General features: G+C 33.7%; 1 protein-coding gene across 5 annotated transcripts in view; it reads right to left on the minus strand.

Moving 5' to 3' along the window:
- Nucleotides 1–27,357, minus strand: part of LOC138937439 (glutamate receptor ionotropic, kainate 2) — a 129,875-nt gene that overhangs the window by 14,344 nt on the left and 88,174 nt on the right. For 4 of the 5 annotated variants that reach the window (XM_070303737.1, XM_070303736.1, XM_070303739.1 and 1 more), the window contains exons 5-14: nt 25,731–25,906; nt 22,487–22,540; nt 19,762–19,929; nt 18,152–18,304; nt 10,555–10,758; nt 9,650–9,853; nt 6,270–6,374; nt 5,531–5,788; nt 4,384–4,563; nt 3,901–4,038 (exon numbers count right to left, since the gene is read on the minus strand). In XM_070303737.1, the coding sequence (XP_070159838.1) occupies nt 3,901–4,038; nt 4,384–4,563; nt 5,531–5,788; nt 6,270–6,374; nt 9,650–9,853; nt 10,555–10,758; nt 18,152–18,304; nt 19,762–19,929; nt 22,487–22,540; nt 25,731–25,906 (1,640 nt within the window). The remainder of the gene's footprint in view (nt 1–3,900; nt 4,039–4,383; nt 4,564–5,530; nt 5,789–6,269; nt 6,375–9,649; nt 9,854–10,554; nt 10,759–18,151; nt 18,305–19,761; nt 19,930–22,486; nt 22,541–25,730; nt 25,907–27,357) is intronic. The other variant, XM_070303740.1, reaches the window with a different exon arrangement.

Here is a 27,357-nt window from a genome sequence, read left to right on the forward strand (position 1 = left end):
AGTCATTATTTAGCCTTTACCCTACATATTTTATTTATTTATTATGTTTCCGTAATAATTATATTTTAATGCAATTAATTTATTTATTCAAAAATAAAGTTTATCTTTAAATTAAACAATTATTTCGTATTAAATAAATGATAACTGTATGAATAAATACATAATTTAGGAAAATTAATTGCCCGATTTGAGTAACTATTATATTTCTATTAAATTCTGTTATTTATCTAAATTTCAGATATATGTCGATGATATTGAATATATGCAACATTATGACATATAGTTTACATTGGTAAATGCCATATTCCCTATAGTGATAGAAATTAATGGGGATAAATTCGCGAGCTTTCCTAGACGGGCAGTATACTGAGGATTTGCAATTATTTTCCTATGCTTAGGTTAAGCAAGGCCTTTATTTTACTCTGTCCCATTGACATTATTCGGCAAATAATCGGCATTTCAAATAATCCGTGTAACACGACTCATCGTAAAATTACACGAATTACACGCGTTCTACGAATGATCGAATAAGCGTGTGCTGTGTTTTCGGAGCATTTTCAAGGCAGCAATCAGCATTTAGTGCGGATCAATATTAAGCGCAATGTAGTGTATTTCTTTTCTATGGTATTTAATACGCAAAAAAATAATTATATTTTCCATATAATTTTCGATATAATAAAAGGTGACTCAAAATATATTTACAAATAAATATGAATATTTTCTTACTATTCTTTTAAATATTAAATATTTTTTTTATATTTCATGTAACAATATGAACATTATGACGAGAATTATAAAATATGCAAAGTATTTTTTTTATTAGTTCTATTCTTTAGCAACATTTTTTTTTCTTGTGTGAGGTAAAATATGGAGCAAATTTGGGAAACATCGTTCGATATACTGTAGTTCCTCGAAAGAACATCCATAGTACCCGTTCGCGTAAAAGCGGAGGAATCGAGCGTCGAGAGTTTACTACCGTGCGAAGTTATTTTCACACTGCGCTTCTTGCATACAGAGTTCATTGTCCATTAATCCATTATAGCATCAACTAAAAAGAAAAATCTGATGAAAAAGATCGATGGATTATTTTGAAATTATGTGCATCAATATTAAAAATAATAAAAGTTGCTATCCCCGAATGTATATTGTACCTTTTCATTGCATATACGTAAATTGTAAAATAATATCATTTAATATAAAACATGCTGGCAGAAAATATGGTAATAGTATGAAAACACATTTATAATAAATATGAATCCGCCACTCGATATTTTGCATAATTATTGAAATCAATAAAACATCGCTATAATGATGTATAATAAAGAAATATATTAAAAAATGGTTGATTTACATGCGCATGCAGGGTTGATACGTATTTTACCAGCGTTCTCGGTGATAAAAATGCAAAGTTTGATTAAACTTGTTTATTTATTCGTTATCATTCTATGAAACGGACGAATTATTCTGTTACAAATTATTTAATTATTATACACGTATAGCTCGGCAAGCGAAAATTTTAATATAATCGCGTACAATATAATCAAAATGTGTTACAGATGAAGCAAGATGAGATTTCAAAAATAAAGCATTACGGATATATATGCTCTATGTATAAGCTCTATTCCTTTTTTTTAATTTTTGTAAGTACAATACAGAGAAAAAAAGATATGGCGCGAATAATAACGGAAAGCTCTTTTTATTCCGAATGCCCCTATTGTCCACAGTAGCAATGTCGTTGCAATCCTAGTTTATACTCCTCGCGGATACTTTTTTCTACTGTCGAAAGTCTATACAATATTGCGCGTATTATTCGATACCTGAAAGCCAATTGCACACTATTCTGTACCATCGACATTTTCTTCGTCTTATTCTATCTGTCGTTTTACGCGACATATAAATAAAAATCGATCCGAATGCCAGAGGAATAATAATTTTTCAGAACAAATAGTGAGAGCGAAGAATTATCTAGTATACTTCTTTTCTATATCAAAAATAAAATCACAATCCGCCATTTTATTTATCATTGTGGAGATTATTAAATTTTTTCTTTTGTTAAAATATTTTTTTAAGCCTTAAATACTATATTTTAAATGCTATATTTTAATTTGAAATATTTATGTAGTTAATATCCACTTATTTTGCTGTTTTGTAAAGCTACATACATACATTAACGCAAATTTGTTACGAATTCTGCAAATGTTTCATATTTTATGTATATCCAAAGTTTTTTTTTTAAATTTTATTTATAACGTTATTTATCCATCTTCTCGTGATGGTTATTAAATATACTTATAAACGTTTTTGTGCCATTATTTTACATTTATCATTATTTTATCTTCCGTCTTGAAATATAAAATTCGTTGAACGTCGCGTTGTAAGCACGTGAAATCACTTGAAAATTTTGCATGTAACTGAGATGTGCGGTATTTTATATGTGGTTGATAAAGTAAAAATGCAGCAATACAATTATGTTACAAACATAAATTTGTTTTGTGTTGCTTTTCTATACACAAAGCTTGCTTTAAGAGAATAATGTTTTCCAGAAGTAAAAGTAAAACTTTTTCACAACACGTAAGATATGAGGTAAAATTTATATGGATAAAATTTCGTCCTCTACACGTTCTCCTTACACAACATTGCTAAATTAAAGAGGGATATATTCGAAATCAATGTGATAATTTTATCATAAAAGAATACGTTTACTCTATATATATAGAATCATTAAAAGATCTATATTTATATTAAATTCTTCGATAGATATCAAGATAAATTTTTATCAACCAATTGTCGTATCTTTCATTTTCCGCAAGGTATAATAGCCCGAGATATTGTGGTTAATAAAGTTTCTTTTCCTATTTTTTTTTCTCTTATTACTTTTCACACATGGTTGAACAGAGAGCGAGTAATTTCTAAAGCGTATATATATATATATATATATATATATATCCGCTCGCTATTAAAAGAAAAGGGTAGAAAACTGTTTCGCGCAAAAATGGTCTTGCGCAGCGTGAATGTAGACGCGAAGAAAGGAAATAGATCGCTAGTATAAAGAAAGGATTTTGTTGCGTCGTAATTATTTGTCGAATAAATAAACTTGGGGATCAGTTTCTCTTTGACGTGCTAACGCTATTGGAAATGAATTCAAGAAAGGGAAAGAAAGAAAGTTATTACACAAGTTACGCGGACGATGATCATTCATTGTTGCTCAGGGCGTTTAAATTGTCGGATTATTGAATGTCAGAAATTTCACACAAGTTCGTAATTTTATATTATTTTTATTATTATTATGTAAATTATTATATTTTTAGTAGACTTTGTCTATTATCCCAAACATTTATAGCGAGTAATAAAGTCGAACGAACAATTTATACGCTCTCATAAAAAGAAAATTTCCACCGAGACGCCGTAAAAACTGAAGGATCGACATTTTAATGTATGTATGTATAAGGAGAAGTACAGAATTACGGCGCATAGGAATGGCTCGTTTTATTTTACGCTTTGATCAAAATTTGATTGAACCTTGCGGTAAAGTGACTCACTATTCTCCGATCTCGCTAACACGTTGCTTAAACGAGCATTTTGCCGTCGTAAAACTTTCAGGAAAAAACTGAAATCTTATATCTGAATATAAATTACGCAGCGTTTCCTTTAATTAGCATCTATGAAGTTGATATTTGACGCGAGTATACTTGTTCATCGCGCCTTTTCAGAGATCCGACAAATTTCCTCGAAAATGCGCGCAACCGTGTTGCGTGTTTGTTAATAATTAAATCATAAACATTATTTCGCAGACCTATTTCGACTCTCTCTCTCTCTCTCTCTCTCTCTCTCTCTCTCTCTCTCTCTCTCTTTCTCTTTCTTTCTCTCGCTTTTCCTCTTTTTTTGTGGTGGCACGTTTACCTTAGGGTTGAGGTCGCTGCCCTGTTGCATAAGGGTGCCGATTGTAAACCAAAAGCTGTTGGCCAGGCTGAATTCGTTGACAGTTCTCAGTAGTGGAATGTCGTCACTATCCGGATCCAAGGCGCTCACGTGACCACCCTGATGACAGTGTAATAATGACCCCCGCCAAGTGGTATAGATTCAAGAGTAAAGAGATTATTTTGTTTAACTAATGTGTGTACAACTTTTTATTACATTTCGGATAATTATGTCTGTTATTTATCTGACATGTAATTTATCTATTGTAATATGTAAATATGTTAATGCGAGAATAAGTAATGAAATCGCACGTCAAAATTATTAGCTATTAAGATAATGGCTTTAAAATTTAAAATATACCGGAAAATATTATAGCTGTGTTTCATCACGTCAGCTATTGAAGAATTTATTCAAAGATCTAATCATACAACCGGGATTGTTTTGTACCACTCGGCGGGTGCCTACCTGCAAAGGACAATTGCAGCTTGGGCAGGGCGACGGCTCCACCCATTCGTAGGGTGAAAATCTTGCTACTATCCATATCGTCAGGGAAACCATCACGTAAGCGCCCAGCAGGGACAACCAAATCTCCACAGCGAGGGGATTCATAAACGAGAAGAGGCGCGATGGCGTGCGTTTGGTCACCTGAAGCAATGACATTTGTTTCGACGTTAACACGTGGAGAATTGGCCTAATTGATCTGATTTGAAGATAGGATTGCGATGAAACATCTCGTGTTCCCTGTTGAAAAATAATTTGGAAGCGCGAATCGTTTATAACTCTCTCGCGCCGCTTTCTTCCACAATATCCAGTCTCGCGAATGGCTCGAAAAACGATTCTTTATTTCGATGGAATTATAGAAGCCTATTATTCTCCGATATGTCGGACGAAACACAATGGTGCACTCCAAACGCAATCGCGTGATGCTCTATTTTTTAATGAGAGATCGTTAACGTGAGAGAGGTAATCAAGATTGAATTTTAAAATGCAACAATCCATTGTAGAGATAACGCGGATAATAACGGATTCTAAGTGATATAATTTGAAATAAAATATTTTATAAAAATCCAATAATTGATGCGTTTATAATCAATTCATAAGAAAGATGACTTTTCCGCAATGATCGACGCAAATTATACAAATAATTAACGAGTTTTCAGTTCCAAAAAAAAAAACCGCATAATATTTTTTATAAAAAAATTATTGTTGCAAAATAATATATTTATATTAAAAATATTGTAATATTATATTATTGATCGGTGTCTGATCATCTTTCTCACAGCTCTAATTCTCTGTAATATTGCAAATACATGTTCCACAATAGAAGCAGATTTAAACGAATCGATGTGAGCCTTGTAAATAGCACATATACATATGCTGTTTACAATAGCATATATATGTGCTATTTGCGCTCCGGTAAGATGATGGATTTATGTACGCGCTGCCTCGTGAATAAGATTCGTATAACGCCCGTTATGCTCGAACGCGTGAAAGGAACGAACGAGCGTCGTGATGTCGGATGAGGCAAGTCTCGACGGTGCAGTCTCTCGGTTTACGCGCGACGGTAAAAAGTAGTACGTAGTCCAATGGCGGAGCACCTCGTTGAGTGTACCTTAGGGTTGAGCCCGCTGCCCTGTCTTAGGAAGGTGCCGGTGATGAACCAGAAACTGTTGCTGACGCTAAACTGGTTCTCGACCACGTCGCTCTCGGCCAGACACGGATGCGGATTGTTCCACTCGTACGGGCTGAATCGCGCCATCACGAACAGGGTGAAGCTCACGAGCATGTAGGCGGCGAGCACGTAGAGCCAGATCTCGATCGCGAGCGGATTCATGAAGGAGAAGAGCCGCGTTGGCTGACTGGACGGCACCTAAATTATGTCACGCTACGATTTTAATTAAAACGGATCCCGTCTCGTGGCGCGACGCAGCGGGACACGACGCGGCACGAAACAATCAACTTTCGCAGTGCGATGATTCAATAATTCTCTTTACGAGTGTTCGACGATGCGACAAGATAGAGAATTCAGATATTACGAGACTACGAGATGCGGATAATTATACAGATACACCTTGCATCTATATTTCGACAATCGTGAAACTATTAAAATACTTGTTTATGTTTTACATTATTCAATCCGCTCTGTGTTGTGTAGTATGATGCGATAATGGCTTGCTCATATGGACATCGCTTTCATAAACTGGGTAATAAATATATAAACTGAAATGTATAATCAGGAAATGAACATTGGAGGTAAACATCTATACTTTGATAAATGGATGATACAAAAATTATATTGCATATAGATATAAACGTAAAAGAAATTTAACGAATAAGGTATTAAAACTCACCTTAAATAAGATTCCAATTCCGAGATTCATAAACGGCTTTGTGAAGTCTATTACGCTTTCCCTGGCATAATTAATCGTCATAGAGGCAACCGCTAGATCCGCTCTCTGAAAAAAGATGTAGTACCCAGGGAAGTTAAAGAAATTTAATTTTCTTGGCGAAATTGAAACCCGCAAAAACACATAACATTATATACTTATAACATAAAAAGAAGCGGCAAAAATTAATATTGAACGGAGTATTGCTTTCGCTAAAAAGAAAATGTAAATAAATCGTTCATAGAATTCTCTCTCTCTCTCTCTCTCTTGAAGAAGCAAATGAGATGAAAAAGCAGATCTTGACTTCATTAAATAATAAACATAATCAAGACACGTTGTGGCATATAATGCGCCAAGTAAATGCATTTTATAACTCGTACTGAAACGTGAACGAAAGCTTCAAAATTACTGATAAATTCTCGTTCCGTATCCGCGCGGGAGAGTTTACCTTGCGAGATAGTGGATGCATTCTTTATAAACGAATGAGCGTCACGGGTTATGAAACACTGTTCGCGTCATCCTCCGTTTTGAAATATCCGCCTACGGTTTCGTAGGTTTCCAGGTTAAGGCGTCATCTCTTTTCACAAGAAGCAGATTGCTTTGCATGTTTTATAAACCGCTGATCTTCGGTATTCAGCGAATATGCCAAAAAGAGACGAGCCGTGAATTTTGCAAAATGCACGCTTTTTTTAACCGTTTCATTTTTCGTGTTCCGAATTAATGTCAGTTGCGCACGCGGATCTTCTTTTATACATTGCATATATAAGTATGTCTGTGTACGTGTGTACACGTATGAACACTTTTACAAAATACTCTACACTAAGATAATCAGCTGTTTTATAAATATCAATCAACAGAGAGTGTTATTCCCACGACGTATACTATTCTTTCATATTAGCTTTTGCTAAGATTAAAAATATATTAAATTGCTAATTTGTTGACTATATGACATTATATGCTTACAATTACCATACAGTTATGGATATTACTGTGTGTGTGTGTGTGTATAAATATTGAAAGATTTTTGACTGCGAAATATGTTAAAATATATTTTTATTATTGTATATTCATGCACCTATATACATGTCGTGGATAATAAAATATTGCGTTTGTAAAACATTTGTCAGTTCAATAGAAAAGACGAGTGGTTTATACAATATATCACAAATAATACAATATAATTGATGATGAGCTTTCGAGAGTTTTTAACATTCCTATAAATGTATACGCGATATGGTATATCGATATCATCAGTTTGGCAAAAAATGCCTGAATTTTTTATTGAGCGTGAACTCTATCACGGATAGAGAGACACGTGTCAGATCAATTCAAACATAAATGCGTCAATCATACATGCGACATATGTGTGTGAATCACACATAAAACATACAGAAAAAGAATATGGTTCCGGAAGTAGTGAAACATTTGGATCATTACCTACATCCATTTGTTCTGCGTCAATGATTAAAATGTTATTGCACATGTCAATTTTTCAACTGACCATTAACGGAGTCCCTTTTTAATTCAATATTGCATTGCACGTCAATGCACTAACGCGTGAACCATCAGAGAAAGTCTCTCGTCATTTTATTTTCAATATTACAAAGCCCTATATCTCTCTCTTTCCGCATTCCATTTTGTATAAGTGAGTTTTCACATAGCGATATCGAACTGTGTGCGATTTTATCGCGAGTACAATCTGGTTTTTGCACGTGCGTATATGTCCGTTGTTTGGCCTGTATATCGCGCTCCTGCGTTTTCATCGAGGATTCAATGATTGATACCAGAAATCCGATAAGAACCTATTCCCTTTTCGGAAAATTCCTCCTCCCAGCGCATTAACGTTCCCGACGCTGTAACGTTTTCCATTTTTCGTTGAAGATGCGCGTACGTATCTTCTCTCTTTGTTAGTAACGACAGCGCGGAATACCATCGCGAGAAAACATAATGCGAATAGAGAACTTCTCTCCGCTAACGGAAAGACAACATTTACCTTCCTCCGGATACAATCGCGAAAAAGTTAGAGCTATAATAAAAAGAAAAAGGAATTTTTGATGGTGAAAAAATACCGAGATTTTTTGTTCCAAATTTTAATTATTTTGTTTGGTTGCTTATGCTTGTACAATTAAAAATATTGCTTTGAATTGATATTTTAGTTGCAAGTTTGCATCATTAACATTTTGCCTCATTATCTCAATAGAATATTTTGCCGAGCAGCATGAGAGACCTCAAACTTTGAATATGCGTGTGTGAATTCGATTATATAAAATACTTTTGTTGACTTTTGAATATTCTCTTAAATCTCTAATAATTAAAAATAAAATGTACAACTGTTTGAAATTTTTATCTATTGTTAATTTTATCATAAATATCGTCCGGCGTATTCTCGATTTAATAACTGTAATTTTTGCAATGATTGCAACTGTGATTTCAATTTGTAGTAGAAATTATGCGAACATCGTGTGTACATCTACTCGATCATGCAGACAATAATGGATCGGCGACGCAAATTAAATCCGAAAGACGCTCGGATGCGCATACATCAAACTTTGATTTTAATAACTGCACGGTTTTACAATTCAAATAACGGTAGAAGGAGAGGTAACATCTGTGGTTTGATCTATGAATCGAAATATCGAATACCCTCGTTCTATCATGGGAGGAACAGTTAATCTAGGTAATTCTTGTATCCGACTACAGACGTAATGAAATTCCTAGCGGAATGGATTTATTGCGAAATGCCCACGAACGCTCGCGGAAATTTACTTTGTTTCACGTGTAAAATCGACCCTTTGGGTCGCATTTTCTCACCCTCTCCCTTCTCGATATATTTCTCCTAATATACTATGCCATTGTAATTCCCCCGTAGTACAACAGTATTAATTCCTTACGGTACAAATTGATTTCGACAATAAAATCGATGTTATAAATCTTCCTTCATTTTCACATTTTTTTGTATTGACTTAATATAATCGCATCGATTTCTGTCATATATAATATTTTATAATAATTTGAAAAATGCTATTTTGCTACTTGTTAACTTTTTTCATTATTATTATTTTATTATTGACTGTTCTCAGTGTTTGAAAAAATATGAAAAATTGCAATAAGCTATTCCATCGAGTTACCTCGACGTAGTAGTGTAATTATCTTGATTAATTTTCATCTCATAAGGTATTCGTCGAATCTTTTCAATTTTTATAACGTCGTTATGGCAGATGAAAATTCTGTCCCAATTCGGCGTGTAAACTCACCTCTCGGCTTATTTTATTTCATCTCTCGCGATATTGAATTATCTCGAATTGTCGCGGAGAAGGAAACAGAATTTACGTATACCGTCTTACCTTCTCCATAAGCTCGCGCACGATACCATTCCACTCTTTCGTCTCAGGATCGTAGACCCCGTACATGTGATCCGGCACCAATTTGATCGCGTATTGGAAGCCGACCTGACCGGCAATCCACTTGAGTAGATCGATACAGAAGCCCTCGAATCTCGCGTTACCAGTCAAATTCTTGTCTTCTTTTACCATGACGTAGGGTTTTTCCTGCGGAAGATTGGATCGTATTGATAGATCGTAGAATCGTGTTCATCGTGACAGAGACGGTGCAGGGGCAATCTTTAAAAGCCCTTATTTCCGCGCGAGAAAACCATATCAAAGGCGCGGAAAAAGCCGCCGTTCAATGTGAATATATGGCATTTTGATCTTGTCCCTCAAACATTTCTTTTTCCGATGCCAACCATGAATTTTTCATTTTTCCGAGAATACACGATGACCGTAAAAGGTTTCCTTCAATAACTAAGATCCTTGCTTGATATGATAGTCCGAGATTCCACGATATTCTCTCAAATATCTTAATATATTTAAATCGCTCTTAAATTCTTTGATTCTTAAAAATAATAAAATAATATCAAATAAATAATAATAATTAAAATTTTTAATACCTATTATTTAATGTACGCGATTATTTTTTGTGAATATTTAATATGAAAACATTTAAAAAAATTATCGAAATAATTTAATGTTTTTACGCTTTACGAATCATTTTGAAATTGCTCAAGTTGTTGCTATCTGGCTTAAATGTGAATGTTTCATCTCCGTGTGGCATAACAAATTTACCCCAGCCCGTTTAGAGCAGCTTTCATATCACCGTGTAATCAATGTTCGTGCAGTATCCTGCCTAATGGTTAATTTGAACGCATACGAGGGTCACAAACGCGGCTAATTTGGGTACAAGGTGTCATTACCTCTCTCGTCATCACCACGAGCGTAATGTTGGTCGCTGTGGTCTCGTAAAAGGCGTCCATATCCGTAATATTAATACCGGATCCGGATTTCCATTCGCCGACTTTAACGAGCTCCTCCTTCTTTAGCTTCAAAAGGTCCAGTTTGAAATTGGTTCTCTTTCCTTCATTGAATTCGATACGTCCGGTTAATCCATGTAAGCCTGCCTGCAACAGAAACACTCGCATAAGCATAAATTGTTGCTCTTTCATGCGTGCGATGCCATACATGTGAATAATAAATAAAGATAAAAAAAGCAGTATCTTTCGTTTCGCATATCATATATCTCGCACTTTATAAATTTTTTTAATTATTGATACAGTATACGAATAAATTTAAACTTTCCTAGATAAAGAGCATAGCACACACAATTAACTTTGCTCTTTCATAAAAATGCATGTAGCTTAGCTGTATAATTTTTTTCGAAGTTTTATATCTCGACTATTTAAATTTAGGTAGGATGTGAATGTGTTGAAAATTATATTTTTATGTAAATAGTGGTCTTTCATGATAACAATATCTCGAAGTTACGAAACAAAACGTTGCGCAATATTATCCCGTTTAAACCGATTCTGGAATGAAACGCAAAGGTCGAAGAAAGAAAAATTAATAAAATTATCATATGGTTTTTCGCAACATTGCACTCATACTTGTTTAATGACGAATGCGGTAGGATTTGCCGTTCGTTAAATCACACGCGTCTGATGCCCGTTAAATTTATTTTTCCTCCGTGTCTAGTAACTCACGGATACGCATACACGCGCACACGATTCATTGCTGACGGCCTACATTTCCGACCTGCATGCAACCGGGGAAATTTTTCGCATTAATTACCGTTTGCGGTCTACCGGCGGTCTCCGCACAGTTTATTTGATTTACATCTCTTTTTTAGTGTATATCCATCGTTGAAATTGGTGGAATATTCCATCCGAAATGAAGCTCTTTTCTCTAAACTCGAATATTTAATCTGTATCAGGACTCAAATTGAATAAATTCCGTGTAAGTAGCACTTTCTCGCATAAATATTCTTTAAACGAAATTATTTTGATTGTTTAATTATTTTGTTATCAAAAAAGTTTATCACGCACTAATTAATGATCAAATAATTAACAACATTCCCTATATATTTTGTGATTTTATGCAACGAGACGTTCGCTTGCATTTTATTGTTGAGTAACGCGCGGCGGATTTTTTAAATACTATGGCCGGGCTGATATATGTATGGTTGTATCACTTTAAGTATGCCTCGTATTTTACCTCCACTAACCGCCAGTAATCTGGATTCGTTCGAGGATGATAATGATACGGAATGTGGAGAACGCGAGTGGGTTTACTACACAAGATTTGTATGACAATTGATATTATATTTGCATTGAGAATTTGAATCAATTTGGCCGGATTTTTGCATAGTTATTCCGTTCACATATTGCTTAATCCATTGCAATGAAAATAGAGATCAATACGAAGAGAAATATTTCAATTGTCGCTTGCACGTTTTTATATTTTTCTCACATAATATTCAGAAATAAAAGATTATTATTAAAAATAATATTTAAAAAAGAGTGCACGCGCACCCTTTTTTATATATAAATATAAAAAAAATTATTATTACAAATAATATTTTTTATTTATGTTTTTACATGTCCCTAATCATCTAAAAGATACTAGTAGCGATTCGAAAAAATCGGTTCAGCTTTGAAAAGTTATTACATTGCTCAAGATTATATTTTGATGGTAACAAAAAATGCTTTGCAGATCGAGCTATGAATTTTTACGAATTTATAGGTTGACGTACCTTAACACGATTTAGCGGAGATCAGCGCACAAAAGTGCGACGTTTTTCGATCATCCGTGCTATATGCAGATGAGTTATTTCGATAACATATATTTGCAAATCTCTATGGCTTTATGAAGCGTGTATCAAATTATCTCACATAACAATTGTCTTTCATAAATCCAGACAATTGATAAGAATTTTAGCAATGATTTTAGCGAGTTTGAATTTTTTTCAGTTTATCGGGGACGTTATTGCGATCGCGCCAACTACGTGTATCGATCAATCTCCACCGCATATCTCGTCAGTGTCGACGACCGTCAGTTCTCGCGCTGGTCAAAAATATGCCAATACTCGTGAAACAAATGGCAGTAAAGCGTACCGGAAGTGACCGGTCAGTGGTGCATGATATCGCATGTATCTACGATAGACGTACTCTCGCCTGACATATACGCACGTTAATTGCGTCTATGTGTGGTTCGGTACATAACGCGTATATGACGTTGCTACATACGCACGCATTTTACGCAACAAAATACGCAACTCAGGATTTTTGCAGAAACATGCTGCTACAGGGATTTAGTTTCAAAAAGAAGAGAAAAGAAGATTAAAACCATACAAACTGTATGGCGTTTATAAACGATTAATGCAAAGTATTAATTTGTTCACTGCAAAATTATTTTCAGTTTTGTTACCGGTCATAAAATATTAGTGAGATATTTTTCGAAATTGATATAATAGAGAGAAAGAGAAAAAGAGGAAATTAATATTCTTTTCAATGAAAGAAAAATATATTAAAATTGCATATATAAATATAATTTTGAATAGGTTTAATTAGAAAGCATATGTTATTATAAATTTTGATATATTTATATATAATTTTATATATGTATAAATGTGCTATTTGTAAATTTATTTATTTAAAGCTTGATAGCGAAAGCATATTGCAAAACATCGTAGCTATCACTGTTATGTTGAGGTAAGGAAAGCTATTCAGTTTTATGTGTTACATGTAATATTAAACATACAGGCCGTGAATTTAATTTTTGATTATAACCAAAATTGTCGTTTCATTAGCAGAATATTGAATCGATAAATTATTCAGATCGGTAGAATAAATGCCTTTTCCCGAAAAGAACATAATACATAAACTTTATATAATTTAAAAGCCTTAATTAATTTGATATTTTTATAAATATTTCAAATCGAAATTTGCACAAAATTAAATAAATTTTAATAGAAATAGCGTTAAAAATACATTAAATACATTAATTACAATCAAGCAATATTTAAACTTTATTCATTAACACACACAAGTTAATAATTATTATTTAATACATTCGAAAATTATACTTTATAAAATAATAAACTAATAAAGTAATTATAATTTATTCAAAGTAGAAATAATATATTCGCAATGAAGAGAAGATATGTGATGTAATGATATTAGAAATATGTACATCGTATTAAAAGTAATGCAATATTTATGTAAATGCGTAGTCGTATTTTCACAAGCTAAATAGATTTTATATATTTTACATATTTTACAATGACTGATTAATCATTTCATATTTTGAGTCGGTTGGTCGTTTCTTATTCACGCGCATTTGCTTCTCTCGTGTATGTCTCACAGGTATAACTCCCTCACCTTTAGAGTACTGAAGTATACCTGGATAGGCAAAAGCCGCAAAAACCGCCTATACTTGGCGGGGTGCATTAATCTTGCCGCTTTTACAACGGGTTTTAGCTTTCAACGCTCAGCTCAGGTTGCTTAAGCCGTGTAAGATTTGCAATTTTCAAGCGTAAACTGTAGAGCTTGTAAAAATTATAATGCAATTAATATTCCATATATATCAATAAAATATTCTACAAAAAATTTGGTATTTTAAACGGTTTATCAGTTAATTTATCAAATTTATTCATAAACTTATATTATTTATCAATATTACACGTTACATATCCTGTAGTTTTAGCGATTGTAATAATTGAATAAATATGTATATTATAAAAATTTCGCGGTACATCTTGATAGTTGAAAACTATTGATGTACATCATGTAAAAAAGAATTGCTGAATAGTAAAAAATTTATATAATAACGATGTAGTTAATTCTTTTTCATTACAAAAACAATTTTATAACGATAACGATGATAAAATAACACTGTCAGCAATTTCTTGTTTAATTCAAATGCTAGGATAGTAATACGGGGATTTAAAATATTAAGATAGCCGTGTTATCTATCAAAAATTAATCAAGAAAAATATGTGATATTGATCAATTTACCAGATTTTTTATTTATTTAATTATAGTTTATGCCATTATGGTTTACAGATGACGCGGTCATGATTAGCCTATTAATAGAGTACAGTCATGTCGAAAACTGTCAATTTCTCGTCACGCGAAATTTAAACGCGTACGCGGAACATAGAGCCGCGATAGTTAACTCGCGCACATTTCGGATTTGAGATGAAAGAAATGCCAATAACCGATAGATACGCCGGATGCAGTGACGCTTCGAAAAGTATCACGAGACGAGAAAGAGCGTTGATATTTACGAACGAGTGGATGCTACGTGAAAGGAATGGAGCAAGCAGACTTATCGGAAACTTTTATAATTTCTGTGGCAAACTTCTCTTGCCGTTCCTTTTCCCTGTCTTTTTCTTTTCCTTCACTCGAAGCTACAGACATTTTCCTACTGCTTGATAACGTTCCGCGATTTAAACGGGATGCAGCGCGTTCGGATAATAAAAAGATTGTGTCCCGCGAGACACACACAAAACGACGCCCGAGAATGCAACGATTCTTGTATACCACATATTACATCTCTGTCGTATAGCGGTGATCAACGACGATATATTGTTAAAAAACCGTGTGATGAGCAAGTTTCGAAAAATTGTCACGATTCACCACCTCCTCCTCCTCCTCTCCCTTCCATCTCCTTCTTTCTTTTCTTCGCGACATCTTCGATTATTCCAGCGAGCCGACCCAAACTTTTCTACGCGCTCTCAATTTTCTTCGCCATCTTTGCGAAAAAAGAGAAACTTTATAATGTCGCGTGGTAAGGAACGTTGCAGGAATAATTCGCAGGAAGTTGTCATTGTGTAAACTTATCAGTTTCTGCGAGATCTACAACACACGTCGTTACATTTCCGTTTTCGAATGTTTGTAATTTCTTTTTTACGTTAAAACTCTCAACGTTGAGTTTAATGTATCGTACGTATGTATGTATGTTTATGAGACGCTTTCTCTGCGAGAGATAAAGCTGTATTAAAAAAGAAAATTTGATAATGTCAATTAATACAATTGGTATGATATTAGTTGGTTTAATTAGTCTGCGTGACGAAATTGAATGCTCTGATAATAATTGCTAATGAAAATGCTTTCGAAGTTTATTGCATCTACTCGTCAAAATGTCACTGTATGGTGTGTACTCTGCACTCTAGTTAATGCTGTTTGCATGAAACATATTATTACGTGAGCAGATATTGCGGTACAAGCATTTGGCAATAATTCCTCAATATAATAAATATTGTCATTATTAATTATAAAGTCCCCCTCTCCTTCTCCCACGCATCGGAAAATTTTTTAAGTTTCTATGATGGTTTTTGATACGATTGAAATCTTATTATCTTTAGTCAGAAGATTTTAATATTGAGTTCTATATGATTATGAAATTTATTTCTCTTTTTGATGAAAAGAATAATCCAATATTATACGTTGGAAAAGATTATTCACGCTAGTATAACTTGATACAATTCCGCTATACTTTTTGTTGAATTAATCAATGTGAAAATAGAAAGAAAAGGAAAGAAAAAAAAATCAGTGTTTTAATTTTTCTGTATTTTAACTCAGAATATAAAAAGTAATTTTAAATTGCTCTTCCTACTTTTCCCTTGATCTTCAATCAAAACACATTTTCTTAACCATGCGCAAAAAATCCTTACAATTAAAAAAAATCTCGCGTCTCCTATAATAACATCACAATTTAACAAATTTCGCAAATAAAATAGGAAACTATTTATAGACGATAAATTCCGAAAAATCCGACGTTTCTTTGGTTAACAGGCAAAGATTTGGATATGTTCAAGCATTGTTTAATTCATCATCGTCGTGATGACTAATAGGGAGGTCCAATTTTAGTTGCACCCGGGTAATAATCCCCTGCTGGGATCTATTCATGAACGACACGTACAAGTAAGTTTACGTACGTGTCTCTCATATGACACGATGCGGTCGTGCGAATTATTCGAAATAGTCGCCGCCCGACTGAAAACGTGACCACTACGGCCAAAGAAGGAGAAGCCACCCCTTTCCCTCCCCGAGAGGAGAGTGGTTCTCGACGCGCTGTAGCTATTTGCTAAATACGTTGTTCAATTATTCATGTGTCAACGTTGCTTTCCTTCCGTTGCTATCCATACAGCTACGGCTTATCGTTGAACGACTACCAATCTGTGCGAAGCAACGAAGAGCGCGCTTGACCCGCTCGCCAAGATGATCGCGATTTTTTACTGCCTATCTCGGCGCTCTCAGAATTTTAACTTCTTGTCAGACAGACTTGTGGAGTGTCTCAAATATTTTTGTCATTTAGATACGCGGAAACAAAACAAGAGACTTCTAATTTTGTAAATTTAAACAATTGTAAAAAAATACCGATGAAGAGATGAATCTCTACATTAAATTATATTCTCCAGTTCTTACATTCAATCGATCAATCTAAAAGTGATAGGAGAAGGAATATTTAATAAAGGTCTTGAAAGAGAATTATGGTATTAAAATACCTTATACTATCGTTTTTTTATATCGTTAATTATTAATTTTATAAAAGAATATTAATAAATCAAACTAATAAATTACAATTATAATGAATATTAAACTATATATAAATATTCTCTATCTATTCGTAAATCTGGTAATTGTTTGTCTTTTCATTCTACTTTAATATTCTTGTGATATATTGTTAATGAAAGTTAATGAAATAGGATTATATGATTTATTCTATCATTTTCTCTATATTTTGAGAGAGATAAATATCTCTCCCTTGCATAAGACAATATTATGTTTGAAATCTGTGAAATATATTTTTGTTTAATTATTTCAAGCAGTCGTGCAATAAATTGATATACTAGTTGATTTAATCATGATAAAACTCTGATAAAATGATGAATTTTTCTTTGATAGTGTAAATTTTGATATTACGATTATACCAATATTTTTAATAAAAAAACCTCAATGTTTTTTTACAGACAATATTTATTAATAGGATTTTTAGATTAAAATTGAATATTGAATACGATATTATATATTCGGAATTTATCTTCTGAAAAACATATGGAAACTACATACATATTGATCAAAGTTTATTCATGGATTATATGCTGTATTCGCGGATTAATAATACTAAAAATATATATTTTATAAAATTATATCTGGTGAATATTGTAATTTTATAAAGTCCATATTCCATCGTTGAAATTTTCAACACAGCATTTAAAAAAAAATTTTTTTATATAAAATGAAGATATTAATAGCCGATTCGGTAAAAGAGGGATATTTCATCATCGAGAGAAATATGACAAAATATATTTTTTTATATTTTGAGAAATATAAAAAAATTTTATAAATGTATTTAAAGTAGGATTCTCACGCACACAATTTTATTTCAATACAGCTTCTTTAAAGAAGAGAAACTGACATGCTATGCTGAAATATATATAATCGAGAGCATTATTGCCAATTTGTCAAACTATTTCAACAGCTTACTTAAAGATTCACAGAACGTACGTACGGCATTAATGTAGTTGTAGAGTGATAAACCGTCGTCCCAAGGTTCCTCTTTCTCGCAGGACAGATTTGCTGGCCTTAAATTGTGACTGCGGTCCAGAGCTGCCAAACCATGCGCGAAAACCTGTACGCTATCATACACCAAAGCTGGTTCTGCCTGAAACATACGTTTCCTTTTGACAAGAGTTCGTGCTTTATTGCATTTGCGTGCAAGGTTTTAGTTTCAAAAGAACTATTATATTGGCAAAGTTTTAGTTACTGCAACGCGCGAATATAGGTCGAGTTTGGTTACGATTAAATTTTAACGAGACTCATTTTCATTTCTGTTCGCCGTTTAACAGGTCTCTCGAATATAATTATTATTCATACTTGTTACCGGCTATGCGGCAACAATTTCTTGTTTCAATTTACTATCAAAAATATTTCTTAAAATGCAATATTAAACGGATTTATCATATTGAGAACATTGATTTTACTTACAAAGTAAAATTTTCCATTACACGAATTTGTTTTTTAAAATTAAAAATCGTAAATTGATGCATTTTTAATTTAATAATCCTTCAAGTTATAATCCTCCCTCTCCCCTCCCCTCTCTCTCTATCTCTCTCTCTTTCTCTCATTAAATATTTTTTGGAATTTAAAATTTGATAGGGTTTTAAAACAATTTTAGAAAGAGTAAGAGAGAGAGAGAGAGAGAGAGAGGAGATTTTAGATAAGAGAGAAGATTCAGATATATAAGTTTAAATATATTGATTTTTTTATCTTAATATTTCGGAGAATTCTAATAAATTAAAAGAGCCCATTCAGCGTTTTCAGTAGATGGCGACCATCTTCGAAGTCTTTGCGAGAAAGCTGTGCTTGGTGTGCTCAATTGATCCAAGTTAATGACGTTGCGGCGCTAGCCGCGGGCGAAACTCACTTAATTACTGAAGGGCTGACAAAGCTCGAACTGGACACACAGACTCTGCTGACCGGTTCGCTTCCCTCTCCGACTTTTCAGCCCTTCTGCTTTTAGTCTATCGTCTATATTTGCTCGTAGCTTTTATCGACATCGGAACTCAAAGCAATGCCATTTTGTAATCGTGTGAAATTCATAATATTACAGAATTTAAAAATATATAAAATATTGTGATAACAAACGATGTTATATATGCAGCACTGACATATTGTATTCGTTATTTTGTATAATTCGTAACTAATAGAAAATTTCTTGACCGATTTGTTAAAAATTTTCTTCATCAAAATGGAATCGAAAGATATGGAATCGAAAGATATAATATTATCTTAAAATTTCTTACAAGAATCGGAAAGAAATTTTCTTTGATAAAAAAACTTTCTGAAATATTTTATACATATAAAGTTTACGTGAATGGCGTTATAACTTTTTTAATACGATTTTCTATCTCTTCTACTGCGCACACACACTTGAAGGCAATCGTGTTCTTAGAATTAGACTTGTCGTCTGACGTTCAATATGATCCGTAAAGCTCGCAGAGAGTGAATTTTATCTCTAAAAATCTTAGTCTCTGCAGTGCTACATTTGTTACCAGGTAAAAGAGAAAAAGAATTTAATCTCTTTTGTTGCATTGAACATAACTTGAAATTTTTACCAACCTGAATGACTCCCGTCTTGTTCAAGATGGCATGACCGATAGCTGGCTGGAAACGTTCCATCTGCTTGAGTACTTCGGCGACCTTGGGTTCCTCGAGATCCACCAAGCGAAAGGCCGTCATATTCACGCTGTTATATTTGAAGTCTTCTAGATCGAACGTTTCTATATCCTGTAAAAAAACAAACAGAAAAAAGATTCGTTTATATCATTTCAATTCCAGTTTGTATTCGCAATTTAATATAAATTTTTGATATTTTAAAGTTTGATCTTTTTTGTGTTTTCTAAATAAACTGTTGTCTCATAACAGCGTGATGTTAAAATTTTTGATATACATATATATAAAATTATATATCACTTATTAATATATTTTACAAAGATCATGGAAAATAAGTACGCTAATTTGATTTAGATCGTTTTTCTGGTAAACAGATAGAGCTCTGGATTTATTGAACACTTCCAAAAATGATAAGAAATTTGGTTGCCTCGACCATAGTTAAGGATATTTAAGAAAATATAACTGGGCTAATTTTTTTTTTTTTTTTTCGTTCGTAACATGGTTGTTGGAAGGCGGTTGAATTGAAGGAATAATAAATGGTTTCAAAAATTGCGCGGTCGTTATCGGGATTGCAATCGTTATAGTGTAACCGATACTAGCCGCCTTTTCAGGTTCTCTGGCTGAAGAAGCTCGAGAGCGAATATGATTTATAATTATACGGTGATGCATCGCGCGCTCGCGACATAGATCGTTAAAGCAAATAACGCGGCATTTTTGCCGCGAGGTCGTTCACCGACAATCGCGCAGCTGCATAGCAAAGTTGCCGGTGAAATAAATAAAACCTCGCACACATTCCTAAGCGATTTCTTTTTTGGCTGCCGTTTTTACACTGATCTCTTAGATTCGTTTTAAATCCGCTGTCCAATCTCTCAAATCGCGACGTAATCGCCGGGAGAAAGTTGCGTAACGTCCTTTGTGACAATGATTTATTCAGAAACGCTTGAATGGATTTTTTAGGCAAACAATCTTTAATGGAAATTCGCATCAAAAAAGAAAATTAAATTTTTTTTTTAAGACATTGCATGTGTGCGGTGGCCGGTGGCGGAGATGTTTATTAATCAACATTAAAATGCAACGATACATACGGCTCCATTAAAAAAATTTATTACTACGCGTTTATGAGAAATTTTTATTAAATAATTTGCTTAAAATTCAGAAATATCAAAGATACACGAAATTTATCTATTAAATCTTATATCAATATAAGATATAATCTATTAATGAGTAATCGATCGCAAGATGAATTCTGTAAATAACTCTATTGCTTCGGGTTGTCATCTTGTAGCGCGTATGTATCATGCCTCCACTATTGTTGAGCTAATGGAATATAATACAGTCGATATTTGATAGATGCTAAACATACGTATGTGATATGGATTTGCGTATTATAATTACAACAGCCTTTGGTCCCATGTATATCAATTTTGATCACACAATGTAACAATGTTTCGGAAATATCATATTGTTAATTCAAATTATCTACTCGTTTTCTGAAATTACAGATAAATTAACTAAATCCGCCGGAAATCATTTCAAGGCACGCTACAGCCCGAGGAGTTAATATCTACCGCCAATTAATCAGAACCTATTTGTGCAGGAACGAGCGCATGCAGCGATTCGATTCCTGGCGAGTTCGTCGCCGCAAAATTCGAAGGGGAGATACGTCGCGTGCGCTCTCGGTCACGTAGGTCACGCATATACGGCACGCAACATATGTATGCACTGCGCAAGAACGCACGGTTGCACATGCACTCTATCCTTCAACCGTACATACGATTTGCAGTAGGTACAGCACGTTTGCGCGCCATAACTTCGGCTAGAGCCGCGGGGTTTTTACACGCCGCTGATTCCACTTAAAACAGAAATTTCGGATTGGGATGGCAGATTGGAATTCCAGTCGCGTAGCTGAAAAGACGACGATACTATCAAAGAAGAGCGATATGCCGGACGCGTGGTAACGCGAGCGAACTTTCTGGACCCATATATAGAGGTATACTCTCGATATATGCGTCTTTCCGAGATGCTTAATTTCTACCATCGTTCGTTTTCTAAAACCCCAACGAAGGGTAATATACATAATAAGCCGCATATAGTGTACAAAGAGACGTGGGGTTGCCAGGAATGCGAAGTATGTCGGTTATGAAGATGATGAATGGTATACTGAACACGTAGAGTAGTTTCGTATTCAAGAACTTCTATCCGTTTGGAAGGGAAGCACCCTCTCTCATCTCTCTCATCCCTCTCATCTTAAATTTAAATGATATTACGCGTGCTTGGTTAATGTTGGATAAAAACGAATCTTCGTCCGTTTGTCACTATGGTCTATTCGCGTTTAATAGCTTGTTAATAATCACATATAATACGCTTAATCAGAGAAATGTTCCATTATATCCATTAATTAAATATTCAAATATTTATTGGATTGAGTTTTGAACCGACATATGTGTCATATATATTTTTGTTATAGAAAATCAGAATTTTGACAAGTAAGAAAATAATGAAATATTCATATTGCGGCATAAAAAAATAGAATAATCTTAACACTCGTAATAAAGTTAAGTTGGCGGATATTACAAGCTTAATTCAAATATTTTTAATATGTTAGAACCTCAAATATTTTTCTATCGCTTTTGATTAAAGAGCCGAATATGAGAAAAATATATATACTTACGAAGGTTGTGAACATGTAGTGATATCTGTAGTCGTTCATTTGTAATTGCAATATCTGTAACACACAAAAAAGAAAAAAAGATTATATATCAAAGATATCTTAGGATTTTAATTCTTTTATCGAGGGATCAATATGTTCTACTATATCTATCATACGATACCATTAAAATGATTTTTTTTTTAACGTATTTTACTGCAAATATCATATTCATATGTCAATATGTATCCAATTTTATATGATGGTTTCCATTTCAAATATACATGTACTGTATGCACGTACTTTGTGCGGATTCCCTGCTCTGCAAAATGGATATTTACAAGATTATAGGTAAAATATTACACCGTGTATCATTACTTTGCTACCAAAGATATTTGTATTACGTTCTTTGTAGTCCGATATAATTTGTCCGATATAATTTTTTTTATTTTCCACGGTAAGGCCATGGCCATATGGACATATGGATCGATATATCGCGGCCGCATCTTCTTCAGATGAAAAGGGCCTCTCGCGTGGTGCGGGTTTTTCCGTGGAAAAACCTTTTCGAGACGAGATGTGAACGAGACGGGCGTGCGAGGTTAAAAGGATATAGGAGAACCGTTGCATGAAAGGATAGACGTTTTTTGATTATTCGACCGGTCGAGCGTTATCCTTGGAAATCCACTAGGAACGCAATATGCAAATAACAGACTTGCTTCAACCGCGTCTAAGGCAAGATTGCTTCCCGGAGCGCCGCCAACAAAACGAGAAACGTAGACGAAATCTAATCCCTCTTGCTTCCGATGTATTTACGGTCTTAATCCTTAAGATTGTGAACGAAGTTTCCCACGTCTCCTAAAACTTGATTACTTCTCTGTAATGCACAATTGTTCTACTTTCGTCTACAATTGCGCTCTGACTCTTACTTTAGGGTCCTTTGTTTAGCGGTGTAATTTTATATCGAAGAATTTTTTTTGTAATTTGCTCTAATTGCATGCATTAATTAATTTATCACTGCATAAATTTAATTCGTTTCTAACAATTTGCCCTTTCACATCAAGAATGTTTATAAAAGAGCCATATATAATTGTATTGCATAAATTATGCCCGACTAACATAGTCGTAAATTAATTTCATATTAATGCTGTGCATTTTGTTATAAATTAAACACTGAATTATCTATGCATTACCGTGCTTATATTTGTTACGTACATAAATTACGACAGATCGCGGTTTCTCATGATGTTGAGGCCGTGTATGTCATAATGAGTAAATTTCACCGTTTTAAGCGACATTATCGATAAATCGTTAATAGATCGTTGATAACGCGTGTTTCAATGCTTGATAATCGAGACGTGCATTTCCGGCGCGTTGGTCGCCCGTTCGATTATGTAAATTTTTCTATTCGGCTGTGCATGCAACAATGTTCGGGAAAGTATTGGGAATTGCGAAAAATATTGGGAGCCTTTAGTATTTCGCGTGAACGCGATTGTGATTTGCATGAACTATTTTCAATATTTATTTCGTTATCATTGACAATTTTCACGATTTCATTTCATAATCTGTTGATTTGCATCGTGGCTTGTACGCAATTAGATGATTAAATATTTTGAAATCATTATCTCTCTCGTGTTTACAATAATTTATAATTCAAAATTGTCAGATAATATCATTTATAATAGATAAATAATTTTATATATATATATATATATTCATCTTATTTATTATTTACAAAACAGTTGTAAGCAGTTTATGAATTATTTCAGATTCATTAAAAATTGATATTCTCTATTTTTATTTATTATTACCATGTAATAGTAAAGCGAGTATTGTATTTACTATTTGTATTTATGCTTAAGAGATACTCAAAAGTGAGTATCTTTATCCACTGACAGATAATCCAACGGATAATTCAATTATCGCGCATCCTCGAGATTCAAATCTGTTTCTCTTTGCTTCTCGTACTGGTCGCACTGCGAAAAGCTTTATGATCCAAGATTCTTTTTTCGCGCGAGGTCCCATTCCTTTCCTTTCTCTCTTTTCAAGCTGGGAACTAGTCCCGTGCTAGAAGGCAAAACAAGCGTCGGAAGGAAAAACTGCAACGCAGTCGCCATTAATTCTAATTGTAACAGCTCTTTAATCTCCGCGCGCTCCGAGTATCCGTACATGATTCTGAAAAGTTATTTACGAGCCGCGATGTGTCCCGCGTGCAGATCTCTTTGCTCCTGTATTACTCGCTTCCTTTTTTCATTTTACATCCGGTAAACAACTTGTTGTTTCATCATTGTGCTCCATCCGTATGAGATCGCCAGAAGCTGTTGCTTTACTTAAGCGCGTCGCTTTCGATGCGAAAATACCTTTGATAGGTATTAAGATTAAATGTCTCGCGGCTGACAGAGGACGATCATTTATATAATTCACGAATGCGTCAAAACTCTGCGTCACATCGTTCGCATTCGCCGGCTGCATCGATCGATAGTTTCCCGCGCGCATTTTCTCCGATTTTCCGAATAAGTACCAGCGGTTCGCGATAAAACATAAAGAAATTTTCATCGGTAAAGTTCTAATATTTTCTCTCTTGCAAAGCAAATTTGAAATGACATTTTATTGACATATATTATATCCATTCGTCTCTAGAAATTTTCGTATTTGTGAATAAAATAGATATACGCTCAAATTTTACAAGAAGAAGAAGAAAGCAAAATGAATGTAGAAAGTACAACATTAAAAGCAGAATACTTATAAAATTAGTATTTTTTAACTACAATAGCAGAACTTATTGATAGCAGAAATCTGAATATTAGCTAATATTTATTTCAACACACAAGAATGATCAATATTAGCTTATATATTTCAAATCGTTGAATAATGGTATCAGTAAATTTCAATGATTTATATTTGCGCTATTTTTTTCTTTCTCTTTTTCTCTGTGCTATTCTTTTATAATGTCTCGTTTTATTGAAAAAATGTGTATTCATCCGGATAAAACAACTTGTCAGATTTATCATGTGAGAGATTAAGCGATGTGGAAAAATAAGAGATATATGTATTTCATTCTTGCTCTGCTTTTCAAAGTATAACAGTATTTTTAACATGATGGAAGAGGAACATGATCAATATGTGTGGGAAGTAAAAGATGGAGATTATGGAGAAATCTTTTTTTTTTTTTTTTTGACTCGTGAAAGATAAAATTTTTTAAAGTAAAGATTTTAAATGCTCAGATTTCGTGTGATACGATATGTCGAATATCAAATCGTATAGAACTCACTGCTCGAAAAAATTGCTGCATGTGCGCCGGATCCGTGTCGATGATCAGCTTGAAGATCTCTTTGTGTCTGACCTCCCGCAGGATTTGCCGGTAGGATCTAGGACCCGCTTGACGAATGTACATTTCAGTTCTCACGGACGGCGGAGATTTCACAAGATCTTGCAGTTTGAACAGTCCTGTAAAACACAGAAGAGAGGAGGAGAGATATTTCTTCATAGCAACTCTGCGCGATGTCGGACCTCATCATTGCGCGCCTTCATCCGTATTTTTCTTTAATCATTCTCGCTATAAAAGAGGTATCTTACAAAATATGATTAATGTATTTTCCGGATCTCTCGCCGAATATTTATCTTAAACTATGAATGCACGATTCATCAGGTTTTTTAATATTTTTCAAACATTTTCACGGATTTTATATGAATTTTTTATCTATTTATTTAGAGAAATTATTTAAATATCATTTTTCAAATAGTCATATTCTCTAGTTTTATTCATGAAAGACTTTTCATAACTAATTTTATAATTTTATAACAAAAATTTTCGAAGAAATGTCGCTAAAAAGACATCACGACTTTAGACAATTCACTTCCAGTCGATTGTTCTTAGACTACTTCCTAAGTTGCACTGTCGACTCGAGTTTTCCGCCGCGTGCACAGAATTCGTTACATGCGGTTACATTTGTTCCGTTCATTCTTCTGACTTCATCAACATTGGTTAACTTTAATCGTAGTCTGACTGATTTCTTTTGTCTCTTTCTTTCTCTCTCTCTTTTCTCGTTTCCTCGTTTCAATTTTGGAAAGTAATGCAGAATTATTCAATTATAAATATGACAGTTGAATAATTTAAAACCCCATTGGCATAAAATATGTACTTTTATCGGTAAAATAGGTCTTTATGAAAGAAACGAACAAGAGAAAAAAATGTTACCATCTAAATGGATTCGGCAGATTACGTTTCGGAAATTGCCAAGCGGCGGATCTTCTCTCTTGGCTTTACTAAAAGATACAAATCTTTGACAAAGTTGCAAGATTCTCGGCGTAACTTTTACTTTTCCCTATTTCTAAAAGAGACTTCTCGGACATACTCAGATAGGTGCTGCCAACTTTGAGCTCGCTAATTACTCCCTCGTAACTGTCGTGACGAATAGAGCGGCGGCAAAAAGAGGATCGATAAACAGCTAAAGGGAGGCAGAGGATAAATCTCTCGACGCGTTAACGAGCGTAATCTGCACGAGAAGGTTGATATTCTACAAAACGTAAAATTAAAAAATGGTAAACTTCACTTGCGGAACGAATTGAGTAATTACAGTTATTTGCATACGTATTTTTTCTGCGCGCTTGTTTACCAGATACTCTAGAATGCAAGATCTTAATTTCAACGATGCTCTTTTTGATCAAATTGATATTGACATCTTCGGTACAGGAATAGCAACAAATATTACGAGCGATTGGAAACAAAAGAATAAAACTATTAAGAGACGTAGTTAAATGACAAAAATGTTATTATTTATTTTTTTGCGCATTCAGATTTAATTTATCAAATTTAAAAAAATTAATATATATTTAATTAATATTCATTAAATTAAAATAATTATATAAGTAGAATCTGGAATAAAGGAGCGGAATAA

Source organism: Polyergus mexicanus, unplaced genomic scaffold, assembly GCF_030449975.1.
Source record: "Polyergus mexicanus isolate NDT 795.1 unplaced genomic scaffold, iyPolMexi1.0 SCAF_11, whole genome shotgun sequence".
Lineage (NCBI taxonomy): Eukaryota > Metazoa > Arthropoda > Insecta > Hymenoptera > Formicidae > Polyergus > Polyergus mexicanus.